Source organism: Heterodontus francisci, chromosome 25 (assembly GCF_036365525.1).
Source record: "Heterodontus francisci isolate sHetFra1 chromosome 25, sHetFra1.hap1, whole genome shotgun sequence".
Classification (NCBI taxonomy): Eukaryota; Metazoa; Chordata; class Chondrichthyes; order Heterodontiformes; family Heterodontidae; genus Heterodontus; species Heterodontus francisci.
In genome coordinates, this window is record NC_090395.1 from 71,575,745 (window position 1) to 71,590,672 (window position 14,928).

The 14,928-nt window shown below is 42.1% G+C and overlaps 1 protein-coding gene across 3 annotated transcripts in view; it reads left to right on the forward strand.

The window, feature by feature from the left end:
• kcnd3 (potassium voltage-gated channel, Shal-related subfamily, member 3) overlaps positions 1-14,679 on the forward strand; it is a 313,717-nt gene extending 299,038 nt beyond the window's left edge. For 2 of the 3 annotated variants that reach the window (XM_068057482.1, XM_068057484.1), the window contains exons 5-6: positions 10,236-10,486; positions 13,834-14,679. In XM_068057482.1, coding sequence (XP_067913583.1) covers positions 10,236-10,486; positions 13,834-14,032 — 450 coding nt within the window. In that variant the 3' untranslated portion in view covers positions 14,033-14,679. Of the gene's footprint in view, positions 1-4,027; positions 4,088-10,235; positions 10,487-13,833 lie in introns of all 3 variants that reach the window. The other variant, XM_068057481.1, reaches the window with a different exon arrangement.
• Positions 14,680-14,928: the final 249 nt, after the last annotated feature.

Below are 14,928 nucleotides of genomic sequence, written 5' to 3' on the forward strand. Positions count from 1 at the left end.
CATTGTCACAGCCCAAAATAGCCAGCACTTTTGACACACAGCGAGCAGCGATTTTTAAAGTAACAATAACAGTAATGCAAAATTGTCTGCGCTACTTGTCTGATTTATACACGAGTGGTGGAGACTATAGCTTGTATTTTGCAGTTGTAGTGATGGTGAAACTGTCAGTATTCACTCTGTGAAACTGACTCTGGCAACCACACATGCGCAGTTAGATGCAGAAACCCAGAAGTTGCTGTCAGTGATTCCCTGCTCCTCCATGGGTACACTGTTGAAGTCGACACAGATGGAAATAATTAGAAATCACTGAATTGACATAAACTTCAACTTTCTATTCTCACTGTAAAAACCCTTGAAAAAGTGAAGCCTTAATGAGGTGTGATTATGTTTTTAACAGTGCCCTAAACAATGTTCCCTCTAACTTCTGTTTGCTATGCACGGACGGCTTGTTACACTGCGTGGTTCCTTTTAAGATTGACGTGCGATTGCACATGTATCTTAAAGAGAATGTTACTTGTGCGCAGCCTGTTTGCTCCCTGTGCAGCACATTCCCGATTGCTGTCCAGCCGCGCACCCATGCAGCTTAAAGAGAACATCACTACTAAGTCATAATTACTGCTGAACAACCTCTCTGGTCCTGAAAATTTTATTTTATTTCTGTGGAATGTCACATTTCTCCATTCCATGAAAAAAGAAAATCAGTTTATTTATGATATTTCAGCTTTTACCTTAATCCCATGCATATGTCCCAATCTTTATTTCACTTTCTGTAAAATTTAAAAAAGTAAATGATAAAACCTGCTTGTTACCTACTGGTTTGCTGTCTGTGAGAATTCTTCAAGTGATTGGCTGCTTAGACTGCTTGCTGGCATCACTGTTGAACGATGCCAGAGATCCCCTATAGCTGGCGGCAGAATGAAATTAACTCTGGGAAAGTGGAAATCCTTGCCACAGAGATCGTTAGATCATTGTGGGCAGCTTTTTTTGAGGTCAGTGGTGAGCTCCATTTTGCTATGGACCACAAAATCCAGGCCTATAACTTGATTGCAACATCTATTTGAAAGGGACACATTACTACATTTGAGACTGGATAGATCAGTACAGGCTGCAGCCTGTCCAATTAGCAAACTAAGGAGATGTTGTACTTAGGCAAGTCACAGACCCCTAGGAACTACCAAATTAAACTATCCGGGAACATAAAACAAAGTAGTAAAATGATCTACAGGCACATAAATTTTTTTTAAAAGGAAATCAGGATGGGAGTATCACAGAATCACAGAACTGAGCAGAATGAGGCCATTCAGCCCATTATGTCTGCACCGGCTCGCTGAATGAGCAGTTCACCTCGTGCCACTCCCACTACATACAGTCACTAAGAAACAGACGGGATAAAATCACAAGTAGCAATAGTGAAATGGCAGAAACATTAAATAATTATTTTGCTTCAAGTTTTGCTAGAGTAGGCACAAAGAGGGTGTTTCCACTTGTGGAGACATGCAAAACTAGTGACCATCAATATAACATAGTCACCAAGAAATTAAATCGGGAATTCAGAAGAAACTTTTTTATCCAGAGAGTGGTGAGATTGTGGAACTCACTACCACAGGGAGTAATTGAGGTGAATAGTATAGATACATTTAAAGGAAAGCTAGATAAACACATGAGGGAGAAAGGAATCGAGGATTATGCTGATAGTGCTAGATATGGGAGGAGGTTTGTGTAGAGCATAAATGGCATGGACTGGTTGGGCTGAATGGCCTGTTTTTATGCTGTATATCCTGGCGATAGTAGTGAGTGAACTCTTGATGTTTTAGTGTCACATTCCACTGTCCACCATTTTCACATTAAGCCTTTTACTTTAATTGCCAATTTGAAATTATATTGTCTTGTGGAAGATTCCAAAACTAGAGGACAGGAAAATAAGTCATTAATACTTCCAATAAGAAATTTAGGAGAACCTTCTCCACCAATCCTCTCCTCTCCTGTTACACACAAGGACACACACATGGTTAGAATGTGGAACTTGCTACCACATGGTGTAGTTCAAGTGAACAGCATAGATGCATTTAAGGGGAAGCTATATAAATGAATGAGGAGAAGGGAATAGATGGATACATTGATTAGGTTAGATGAAGTAAGGTGGGAGGAGGCTCATGTTGAGCATAAACACTAGCATAGACCAGTTAGGCTAAATGGCCTATTTCTGCACTGCAAATTATATGTAATTCTATGTAACATGTCTAATTCCAATCACATTGCACTGAGTCATTGTCACTTGGCCCACACTTTATTCTGCAGTGTTGCTGAGCTAATGAGTACTTTAATGGTATCAAACCAGGTCATCATCCCATAATGGTTTCAGGCACAAAGAATATACAAGCTTGGCATCACCTCAGTTCCTTCTGTCTAACACTTCTAAGCCTTAATGATGTCCTCAATGTAGCTTTCCCTTGGTTGCCAAAAATTGTTGCAGACACCTAACAATCTGGTGAGATAGTGGAAAAAAACTTTTGAAGTGTGGTTGACCTATAATTATTGGATCGCTGTGTAGTTTCTTGTCAAGCCAAGTCATTGGCAAAAAGATCAAAGAGTTTAACTTTTAGTTCTGTCCTTCATTCAACTGGTCTATTCTCAGTTCGGAGTTGCTGTCCTTATTTATTATGTAATAATGTACTAAATGATCTTTTGTGGCATTGCACCTACAGAGAAAAGATCAAATGTAGTCTTTAGCTGAAAGAAGTTTACAGAGAAACATGGGAACAGAGGGAGGTCATTCAGCCCCGTGATTCTGTTACGCCATTCAATTAGATCATTGCTGATCTGTACCCTAACTACATTTGACCGCCCTGGTTCTGTAACCCTTAATACTCTTACCTTACAAAAATCTAGCATTCTCAGTTTTTAAATTTTCAATTGTTCCCCCCAGGCATCCACAGCTTTTTTGGGGCAGTAAGTTCCAGATTTCCACTACCCTTTGTGTGAAGAAATGCTTCCTGATTGACCTAGCTCTAATTTTAAGGTTGTGGCCTGTTGTTCTAGACTCCGCACCAGAGACAATAGTTTCTCTCTATCTACCCTATCAAATTCTTTAATCATCTTAAACACCTCGATTAGACTACCCCATAATACTCAAGGGGATACAAGTCTAGTCTATGTGAAGGAAGGGCTAATTGGACTCAGATGTGCAGATGTAATTAATCCCATTTTTAAATTACACATACTGTCTCTATTTATTTTTGCATAATACTGCGACAAAGGTTTCTGACAAGTTGGGAAGCAGAAGAGTAAAGTTGGTTGTAGTTTGATTTCAGTTTTAAGGCCCTCCAGGTGCCATACACAATTCAGTGCTGCCTGGAAATCAAGAGAAACTGCTCTCGATGCACCGCGGACATTCAGCTGTAGCATCTGCAGCTGGATCAAGGTTGGGATGAGGTCTGGATATGAGCTGTTCTGAAAGAACATGCACAGAGTGTTGGTGAGCAGGTTATTGATGACTAGTGTCATTTGATAGCACTGTTAAAGACTACTTCTATCACTTAACAGTGATGAGAAGAGCAGTAATTGTCCAGGTTAGATTTACCCTTTTTTTTTGTAGATTGGTGGACATTCATTACCAAGGCAATTTTTCACATGGTCAGGTAGGTGTCAGTTTCATAGTTGGAAAGGAAGAACTTAGCTGGAGTGGAGTGGCTACCTGTTCGGGTTTGCAGGCCTTCAGCTCTACAATGAGATATTGTTAGCTGAGAAAAGGAAGGGTGGGGGGAAATCCAAAATTAAAACTGCCTTGATAAAGTTCACAGTTTATGTATCCTGAAAAAATATAGTGCAATGATTGCAACGAAGCAGTGTCACCTTGAGAGTTGAAATGATGGTTAGTATTGAAGAATATGGTGATGAATTGTGCCCACTTTGAGCTCCTCCTTATTTCTTGCCCTTCTTACTGGTGTGTCTGAATTACAATGCTGATTAATTCTTGGAATTCAAAATTGTACAGCTGATTACTTTTTGTCTTCTGTTGGTCTTGTAGGGATTGTCCTACCTGTTGGATGATCCCGTCTTATCGGTCCGAACGTCTGCTTCAACCAAGGTACATCTTTATTCTTTTCTCAGTTACGCCTCAGTGCAAGAGTTTCTACGTCATGTTTCCTGGTACCCTGTCTTTGTTATGATTGCTGCCCAAGTGTTTTCTCTCCATGATTTTGATCACTGCGCTGTGTGTGGCATTGTCAATTTCCAGGGGACCATTCTAACGAGAGCCTCTGCTCACTTTGTCCACATAAACGGCTCAAAAGAATTGGTATTCTTTTGGGAATTGTGCAGTGGTGCATTCTACTCTGTTGAGAACAACACCAACTTGCATTTACATAGTGACTTTATCATTGTAAAACATCCCAAGGCACTTCACAGGAGTGGTGTCAGATAAAGAATTGACACCAAGCCACATAAGGAGATATTAAGACAAGTGACCAAAGAGTTAGGCTTTAAGGAGCATCTTAAAGGAAGAGAGAGAGGTGGAGAGGCAGAGATGTTTAAGGAGGGAGTTCCACAGCACAGGGCCCAGACAGAGGAAGGCATGGCCGCCAATGGTGGAACATTTAAACTGGAAATGCACAAGAAGCTAGAATTGAAGGAATGCACAGATCTCGAACGGTTGTGGGGGTCTGTTGGCTGTGGAACTGTACCCCAAAAATATTTAGCACAGTCAGGATTGAAAGCAGAAGACTGGAGAGGGGAAACAATAGGAACAGCAAGGACAGAACATTCAATGTCAAACAGTCGTGTATTCTATTGAAAAACATCCTTCTTAATGAACAATTAAACAGTGTGATCTTTTGCCTTTACAAAATGTCTTCATCTTTACAGTGAATTGTTGCCTGAAGCGAATGAAGGCCCAAGGCCATATCAGGAATTCACTACTTTACTGGTTAGAAAGCAAAGTCTTTTATTAACTGCTTTCATGTTTTGTTAAATATATTTTTTGAGGATTCATTTTTGAAAAATTGCAGCAATGTTAAATTTTGGGGTTTTCAAAGGGGGTCGTGTGAAGGCCACTTGGCTTAAAAGAAATAGTCCCTGGAAATGCACTGGGAGGTGCCCCTTTCCAGGAAACCACCTGACTTCCAGCAACAACAACAACAAGCCTTTCTGGGAAACCACCTGACTTCCAGCTCAATAAACAATAGAGAATGTTGGACACCTGGAGAAGTTGTTTACAGGTCAAGTGACAGGTGACAGGTCAAGATTGATGGAGGTTTCGCTTTTGAATTTTTTTGAGTTACGGTTGAACTGTATAAAAAGGGAGAGAACTTCCAGGGAGTGAAGAGAATTCCCAAGGAAGGAGAGAAGACCACAACCCAGCTCAGCTTTCCAGCACCTTACTGAAAGACCCTGAGAAGTCCACTGTGTCAACTCATCTTGTCTTCTGTCTTTGAAGAAAAGCCTGCTAAATTAATTCTCAATGCTGCCTCAAAAAACTGTTCTAAAAGATCCCAGTGACTCATCTACATGTACTTGGAGTCCAGACTGTATGCCAGTTTTGGAACACAACATATCTGATTGGTTTTTTGCTTCAAGAATGAGCAAGTATTCAGCCAAAGTGATTTTCCTGTCTGTTTTTTTTTTGTAACAGAGCTCTAAACAACAATTCCTTTTATTTTTCTGGTTACCCGGTGTAATGTGTGTTTGTGAGTGTGAGGAGCTAAGGTAAAAAGGGAACTTTAATACTTCAATCTGTGTGTTTATTACGTCATTACTGGTTACGGCTTGTTTTATAATAAACAGATAATTTTGTTGTGTATTAAAGAAACCTGATTGGTGTGTTTTATTCTGGGATAAAAATGGAGTCTATGACTGACCGTATCAGTAAGTGGGAAAAAATTTAGATATATGTTGTGACCCGTGGAGAAGTGGGACGAGAATAAACAGTGCACTCCTCCCACCTCGGTCATAACTTAACACAAATCCACATTTGACATATTTCTCTAGTGAGCCAATGCTCTTGGGACATTCTATAAGAAGATAAAGTTTATGAGGTTGCAGTGTCAGTGAAGAATCTCACACAATAGATGATCAAAAACAGAGGTCAGAGTGTGTGATCCATGGGCCATTACAATTAATATCCAGAAACCAGGGATCCAATCCATTGATCAAAATTCTGCACCAGGAGCAATAACTCGTCAAATTTACCCTGCATTGTGAAGTCATCACTGCAAGTATTCATAGTATCATAGAATGATACAGAACAGAAGGAGGCCATTCAGCCTGTCATGGCTTTGTTGGCCCTTTGATATAGCAATCCAATTAGTCCCAGTCCCCCCGCTCTTTCACCACAACCCTGAAAATATTTTCCCTTCAAGTATTCAATTCCCTTTTGAAAGTTACTACTGAATCTGCTTCCACCATCCTTTCAAGGCAGTGTATTCCAGATCATAACAACTCATACCACCAAACATGTCTTCTAATTTCCCTCCTTTTTTGACAATTATCTCTGAGTCCCATAAAGGGGTAGATACTGAATTATTACAAACCATGTATATTAGTGAAAGAACATTTAGAACAGATATTAGGAAGGCCTTCAGAGAGTGATAAATACTTGGAATAACATGTTGGTAGAAATTTAAACATTAGCTATTTCAATATTTCACATTTGGCCCAACAACCCTGCACTTTGCTTGATCTAATCCTATCATCGCACCTTGTTGCTCAATTCCCATTTCTCCAGAAACATATCTATTTGCCCCTTTATTCTGTTTGATTTAGCAGCCTCCAGCAGTCTTCCATGATAACTTGTTCCAGATATCTATAATCCTTTGCGTGAAATGATTATGTGTAAACTCCCTTGTAGGAGGCAGAAGCTTTCTACTGTTTCCATCTCATATACAAACTTGGCAAATCCTACAATTACACTTAAGAATCCCTTATTTGATCACCTTCTTTCACAGGGAGAGAGGAACCCTTTACACCAGTGCCATTGATGAAATTGATCAATAGTTGCCAACCAGTGCCAACATTTCTGGGTGGTTGTTTTCATCTTTCCCTCTCTGGGCATAGATCAAAAAATGCCCCACCCCACCCCACCCCACCCCACCCCACCTATTCCATTCCACTCCATCCCTCCCTAACCCAACACAAAGTAGCCCACTACAACCCATTCCATTCCACCACATCCCAACCCAACTCAACATAACCCACCCTATCACATCTCACTCAACCTCATCCCATTGCAGTCCAACTCAACCCATCACTTTTCACCCAACTCCACCCCTCCCCATCCCGTTCCAACTCCATCCCACCCCAACTTACCCCAACCCATTCCATCCCACCCCACCACATCTCACCCATCCCTTCCCAACCCATCCTGTCCCATCCCATCCCACACTACTCCATTTCATCCCATACCTTTCCATCCCACCCCACTGGCGATAGTGAAACTCTCCTTCCTCAGTCTTTCTTCTACTTTAACGTGCTGAGCGTTATCACCAGATTGCCTGCACATAATTACTGTGTGAAGCAGAGAGTAAGTTACCAACAGCATCAATCACTCCTAAGGCAGACACAGTATATTAGTGGGTCACATAAAACACAACATTAGTCAGTCCTACTATCAGGGGAGTTTTCTGACTACACCAAAGTATGTTCTATTTCTGAAAGTGTATATCCTTTATTCAAATTCAAGTGCAGGAAGCAGTAAATGGATGCTATTGCCTTGAAACCACCGGATTGCTTGAAATGGTTTTTGATTTAAAGGGACACTCCCTGCATGGACAAATCCTTCAATCCATTCTCTACATTTGGTGCAAAGGGGTGTACCAGAAGACTAGTGACGATATTATCTGAAAGGAACACAATGATGCTGGTCAATGTGACTTACTCCACTGCACAGCATGTTTCAAAGTAAATGAGAAAGGAGTTTATCAAAGCTGTTCCGAGGGTTTTCCACCTTAGAGGAGAGAAGGTTAAGAGGAGATTTGATAGAAGTGTTCAAAATCATGAATGGTATTAATAGAGTAAATAAGACAAAACTGTTTCCAGTAGCAGAAGAGTCAATGACCAGAGGACACAGATTTAATGTAATTGGCAAAAGAACCAAAGACGACATGAGGAGATTTGTTTTGAGCAGCGAGTTTTTATGATCTGGAATACACTGGCTGAAAGGGCAGTGGAAGCAGATTCAATAGTAGTTTTCAAAAGGGAATTGGATAAATACTTGAAGGGAAAATATTTAGAGGGCAATGGGAAAGATGCAGGGGAAGTGGGATCAATTGGATAGCTCTACCAAAGAGCCGACAAAGGTGCGATGGACTGATTAGCCTCCTTCTGTGCTGTATAATTCTATGATTGTATGAAAACATTTTTTTCTCACATAGGTTTATCTTTTAAATTTAAGAACAAAGCAGTGGGCAATGGGTGGTGTCTTCAGCTGAACATTAATCCTTTATCTCAAACACCTGGGCTCAAATCCAGCCTAGATGAGATGAAAGCCAATTCTGTCTGTTGACTATAAGTTCTCTGTGAACGGTTTGGTTTTGTCTCAGGCCAGTTCCTAACGAGCATTCACCCAGAATAACAAAAAGTTTTAAATTCAGCACCAATTGATACCAGCTTGACCATCTTTCCTAAAAAAGGGCATGGGGCAATTAGCGGTCAGCCGTGGCTCAGTGGGTGGCACTCTCGCCTTGGAATCACAAAATTGTTGGTTTAAATCCTACTTCAGAAACCTGCGAGCATAATCCAGGCAGATACTCCAGTGCAGCACTGAGGGAGTGCTGCGCTGTCAAGTGGCACCAGAGCAAGAGAGTTCACCGGGAAACTGCAAGAGCAGAGTGGGGCATAAAGAGCCCAGGAGAGAGAGAGAGAGAGAGCGAGAGTTCACCAGGAAACAGCAAGAGCAGAGCATGGCATAAAGAGCCCGGGAGAGAGAAAGGGTCACCATACAGAAGGTCCTTGGGTATGCGACCGTCTTCTATCCTGCGGACGTGTTGAACCATCGAAACCACCTCTGTTTGATTAGTGCCAACAGATGTTTGAGCTCTGCCTTTGAGAGGATTGCTGAATTTGTTACTTTGTCCTGCCAGGATATACCAATGATGCGCCACAGACAGCAAAGATGGAAATTATTGAGCTTCTTTTCCTGGTAGCTGTCAGTCACCCATGATTCACAGCCATACAGCAAGGTGCTGAGAACACAGGTCTTATAAACCATCAGCTTGGTCCTAAGGGTCAGCTTGGTGTTATCCCATGGTTGTTTCGCAAGTTGGCCAAAAGTAGCTGCTTTCTCTATGCGTGTATCGAGCTCTGCATCAAGGGACAGATTGTCTGTCACCGTGGGCCCAAGGTAGCAGAATTTGCTAATCATTTCCAGTGGGATGTTATTTAGTGTGATCAGGGGCGGAGATGCAACACCTTGTCCCATGACCACGGTTTTCTTGACGCTTATAGTCAAGGAGAACAATTTACAGGCACAGGAGAGACAGTCCATGAGTCCGCGAAGCTGAGTTCCCATGTGTGCGACTAGCACAGCATCATCAGCGTAGGGGAGTTCTCTGATCAGGACGTGATGTGTTTTTGTCTTCGCTTTCAGCTTTGATAGACTGTACAGCCGTCCGGCTGATCTCGTGTGCAAGTAAACTCCTTCCATATCTTCAGGGAAGGCGAAGCCCAGGAGCACGGAGAAGATGATGCGAAACGGAGTGGGGACTAAGGCACAACCCTGTTTCACTCCATTCTCTGCTCATTATTTCATTTCTGTTTGTGGGAGCTTGCTGCGCACAAATTGTCTGTTGTATTTCCTCCATTACAACAGTGACTACTCTTCAAAAATAGTATTTCTTTGGATGTAAAGCACTTTGGGATGTTCTGAGGTACTGAATAGTGCTGTATAAATGCAAGTTCTTACAAGTATTGCGCAGGTTACATTGTGCTATAGAAGTTTGAAGCTAACACTATAGCTGGGCCATTGGCTTATACTGTAGCTAGCTGCTCCTTGGAGCATTCATGTTGGTTATTGGCTGCCTGAAATGGGAAAAGTTTCATTACCCAACACTAACATCACTCATCATGGCAAGCACAAAAATATTCATGCACAAATGAAGCCACATTAATGGTTGAATTTCAGAATTACAAACTCGTACATGGATCAAATGAAGTTTATTATTCTGTTTCTAAGGTGTTGTGGTAGGTGCTTCACCCAAAGTGTTCACAGTTTAAACATTTAACCTCCTCTCGCATTTTATCAGAACCACGAGTTTCTCGATGAGCCGGTTTATGAACAGAATTGCCTGGAAGGTTCGATGCAGAATTGCCCTTCCACTCACAGCCCATCTCTGTCCTCCGAGTCTGGGACAACCAGCACCTGCTGTTCCCGTCGCACTAACAAGAAGTCCACCCACCTTCCCAACTCCAGCGTATCGGCAGCTCACCTGAGAAGCATGCAGGAACTCAGCACCATTCACATCCAGTGTGGAGAGCAGGCCTCCTTTAACACCAGGTAATATCTTAGGACTCAAACTAATCAACAGCTGCGATCTGCAGATTTGCTGCCATGGTGTGTCCAGTTTTTTGAGGAGTTACCCAAGTTAGAGTTGGAGAAGGAGAAAGGGGAGAGAGTCCTTTAATGCTTTTCTTTGTCAGTAAAAACATTTAGAGACTGTTTCACCTTCGGGCCCCTTTTATTTAATAAAATCTTGGGGTTTGGCTGCAAAACCAGGTATCGAACCAAATGAGAAAAGGAGTAGGAGGGAGATGAGAAGAATTTATTTTATGCAGCCACTTGTTGTGAGCTGGAAAGTAGAACCTGAAAGGCTGATTCAAGAGTAACTTTCAAAAAGGAATTGGATAAATACTTGAAAAGGAAACATTTGCAGGGCTGTGGGGAAAGAGTAAGGGGAGAGTGGGACTACTTGTTTTTTTTTCCAATTCTTTCATGGGATGTGGGCATCACTGGCAAGGCCAGCATTTGTTGCCCATACCTAATTGCTGTTGACAACTGAGTGGTTTGCTAGGCCACTTCAGAGGACAGTTAAGAGTCAACCACATTTCTGTGGGTCTGGAGTCACATGTAGGCCAAACCAGTTAAGGACAGCAGATTTCCTTCCCTAAAGGACATTCATGAGCCAGATTGGTTTTCCGACAATCGATGATAGTTTCTCGGCACCATTACTGAGACGTTCTTTCAATTCCAGATTTTTATTAGTGAATTGAATTTAAATTTCACCAGCTGTCGTGGTGGGATTTGAACCGGTGTCCCCAGGGCAATAGTTCGGGTCTCTGGATTACTAGTCCAGTGACATTATCACTGTGCCACCGTCTGCCCCTTTCAAAGCGCCAGCACAGACATGATGAACCGAATGGCCTGCTTTTGTGTTTAAGATTCTATGAGCTGTCCTGGTCCATTACTGTGCAGGCACAGGGGAGACGGTGGCATAGTGGCAATGTCAGTGGACTTGTAATCCAGAGGCCCAGGCAAATGCCCTGGGGAAATGGGTTTAAATCCCACCATGGCAGCTGGTGGAATTTGAAGTCAATTAATAAAATTTGGAATTGAAAGCTGGTCTCAGTAATGGTGCCATGAAACTATCATCGATTGTTGTAAAAAAAAAATCCATCTGATTTGCTAATGTCCTTTAGGGAAGGAAATCTGCCATCCTTACCTGGTCTGGCCTACATATGAGTCCAGACCCACAGCAATGTGATCGACTCTTAACAGCCCTTTGAAATGGCCCAGCAAGCCACTCAGTTGTTTAAAGGGCAATTAGGAATAGTCAGTAAATGCTGACCTTGCCAGCGATGCCCACATCCCATGAAAGAATTTTAAAAAGTGAGAGGCCACATTATTAGCCTCCACTTGTGTGTCTGACCCAGGTGAAATTTTACCAACATTGATACAAATGCAAGTACATGGTGCCAGGCGTGCATACATTGCTCTCTTTAACTGAATATATGCTGTTCATGACTCATCTGTAAGCTTTTCTAAAGAGGGAGCAGATATATTAATGTACAATATCTTAAGTGACACATTGATCTAAAAACTTCTCATTCTATCCAACTTCGCAACTTTTGGTATAATGGATAAGTTCATGCATTTTTCAAAACACTTGGAATACTGAGTAGTTTCTGGCTAATTTATTATTGAAGATAAGACATCAAATATTGATAAATATTATGCTGTTTCAATACTCAGGGAAAACTATCCCTGAAGTGCCGACCTCTGCGAAATGATTACCAACAGTCCTGGTGTCACCTGACGCCGAATGGGTCATTGAATAGTTAAAAGGTAAAAATCCCAAGGTCTGATGATGGGGAAGAATGGAAGCAGTTTAAAAGGCTGCTCTGAATTTACTCTGATCACCTTGGTACATGGATAGGAGGATTGACAAAACACATCTGTTCAAAAGCCACAGCGAGGACTTGAAGCTTCTGTCCGTGGGCATAACCTAATGTTTAAGAAGTGTTTGCGCAGGGTAATGATGTCAGAATCACCTTGGTGACTGGGATTAAGTCTTCCTTTCTCTGAGGTTCAGCAAGTGGCCATATTGTTTGGCCCAGCTGAACAAGACCTGTATGGATGAGATATTTCATGTGTTCATATCCAACCTGCTGCTCCTGCCTGTTATTCCACTTGGGTCGGTGCTTGGCCTCTGTTGTAGTCTTTACTTAGGAATATGAATGTTTCATTTGGATCTGTCTGATGGATTTTTAAAATTGAAATTGGGTTATGGACCCAAGGGAGGTAGATGGTGTTAATGTACAGATCTGCCATGACCTAACTCAATGGCAGAACAGGCTCATGAGACTGAATGCTCTCCTCCTCTTCCTATGATCCTAGATGTTGAAGTTTCCCAAATTTTCTTCTCCATTCCCCACTGTTATATCTGGAGTTCTGAATGTAGAAGCCCATCTGGATTCTGATATCCAATGTTCATTAAATACCGTGGCTACAAGAGCAGGTCAGCGACTGTATCCTGTAGCGAATGACTCACCTTCTGACTCCCTAAAGCCTTTCCACTGTCTACAAGGCACAAGGCCAGACTGTGATGGAATACTCTTCACTTGCCTGGATGAGTGTGGCTACAACAACACTCAAAGAAGTTTAACGTCATCCAGGGAAAAAAAAAGCACACTTGATTGGCACCCCATCCACCACCTTAAACATTCACCCCCTCCACCACTGGTGCACAGTGGCTGCAGTGTGTTCCATCTACAAGATGCACTGCAGCAACGCACCAAGGCTCTATTGACAGCACCTTCCAAACCCTTGATCCAGAACCCTAGAGGGACAAGGCAGTAGGTGCATGGAAACATCACCACCTGCAAGTTCCCCTCCAAGTCACACAAGGTCACAGACCTGAAACGTTAACTCTGTTTCTCTCTCCACAGATGCTGCCTGACCTCCTGAGTATTTCTAGCATTTTCTGTTTTTATTGCATAAATAACCTTGAAGTTTTCCTCAGTTTGGAGAGCTGCCATTTTCGGGCCTACTATTGAGTTACAAACCGAATAAGCAGACATGTTCTTAAAATGAGAGCTAGGCTATTCAAGAGAGAAATCAGGAAGCATTTTTTCACACAAAAGGTGATAGAATTCTGGAACTCTCTCCCCAAAAGGCTGTGGATGCTGGGGATCAGTTGATGATCTTAAGTTGAAGATCAATAGATTTTTGTTCAATAAGGCATGTGGAGCAAAGGCAGGTAAATACCGTCAAGGTGCAGATCAGCTATGATATAATAGAGTGGTGGAGCAGGTCTGAGGGGCTGAATTGTCTACTTCTGTTTTCTATGTTCCGAATACAAGGCCAGTGTTTGTGTTGCAGGCGGTAATTTTTTTTTCTCATTGCAGTCGTTCCAGCCTGAATGACAAATCGGAGGAGGGTCTGAGAGTCAACTGCAAGAGTTCCCAAATCACCACAGCAATAATCAGCATCCCCACACTGCCTGGCACTACACCTGAGGTGGAAAATCGACCTGCTATTCCCAATCAGTCCAGCACCAGCATGAAAACCACAAGCTGTAATATCGTAAAAGTGTCTGCCTTGTAAAAAAAATAAAGCCCTGCCCTAGCTCTCAGTCACCTGACATCCTCAAGATCACATGACACTGGCAACCGCATGGCAAGGGTCAAAGGGGAAACTGTGGACTAAACCAGTTCCAATGAAAAGGGCGAGGGTGATCTGACATCACCACGTTTGCGTCTCACAGCAACGGCACGGTTTCAGTCAAATTTTTATTTTCGATTATCTTTTTTTTTTGATGAGGAAAGCATTGGGGAATCTCCCTGACTCGAGAGGATCAATGCTGGAGAGACTCAATGCGGGACACTTTGGGACAACAGGAGTTACAAAAGGAGGCAGCTCCGCATTGCTTCGTTTTTTAGTACCTATCTTAGGTGACGTTTAAGATGGATAATATTTATTCACAAATTGGAAATGTGACAAGGCAAGCCAGTTGCAAAAAGGGAGAGCAGGATTTTTTTTCAATGTGGAAGAGTAACTTAAAAACTAAAGAATGATGGTTCACTAAAGACAAGAGATTTAGGCTCCAGACGTTGTTGTAATCACCTACTTTTTGACAGATTTCTAGTGTGCGTTATATGTGGAGAAGAAGACAGCTATTAATCGCTGATGGCGAGTAGCCTGTCTGCTTATGGTCTATAGTAACAATAAGAGCTTACATTTATGCTGTTTAATCCATGTGACATCTCAGTGTGCGTTGCTCACAAGAAGCAGCCTTGTGTGAACATGGTGTTTGTCGGTTAAGTACAGTCTGTGTGCCTATTGTGAGCAGAATACAGTACCCAGCAAATTAAGTCATTTCATGCACTGATTTTTCTCTCTTCCTTGTTTCAGTCAGTTCACTCTCTCACTTACGTAGTGTGACTTTATTAGAGTTAGTGAAGGAGAAACGATTTCTGTATTTTGCAAAAAAAAATTAAGTG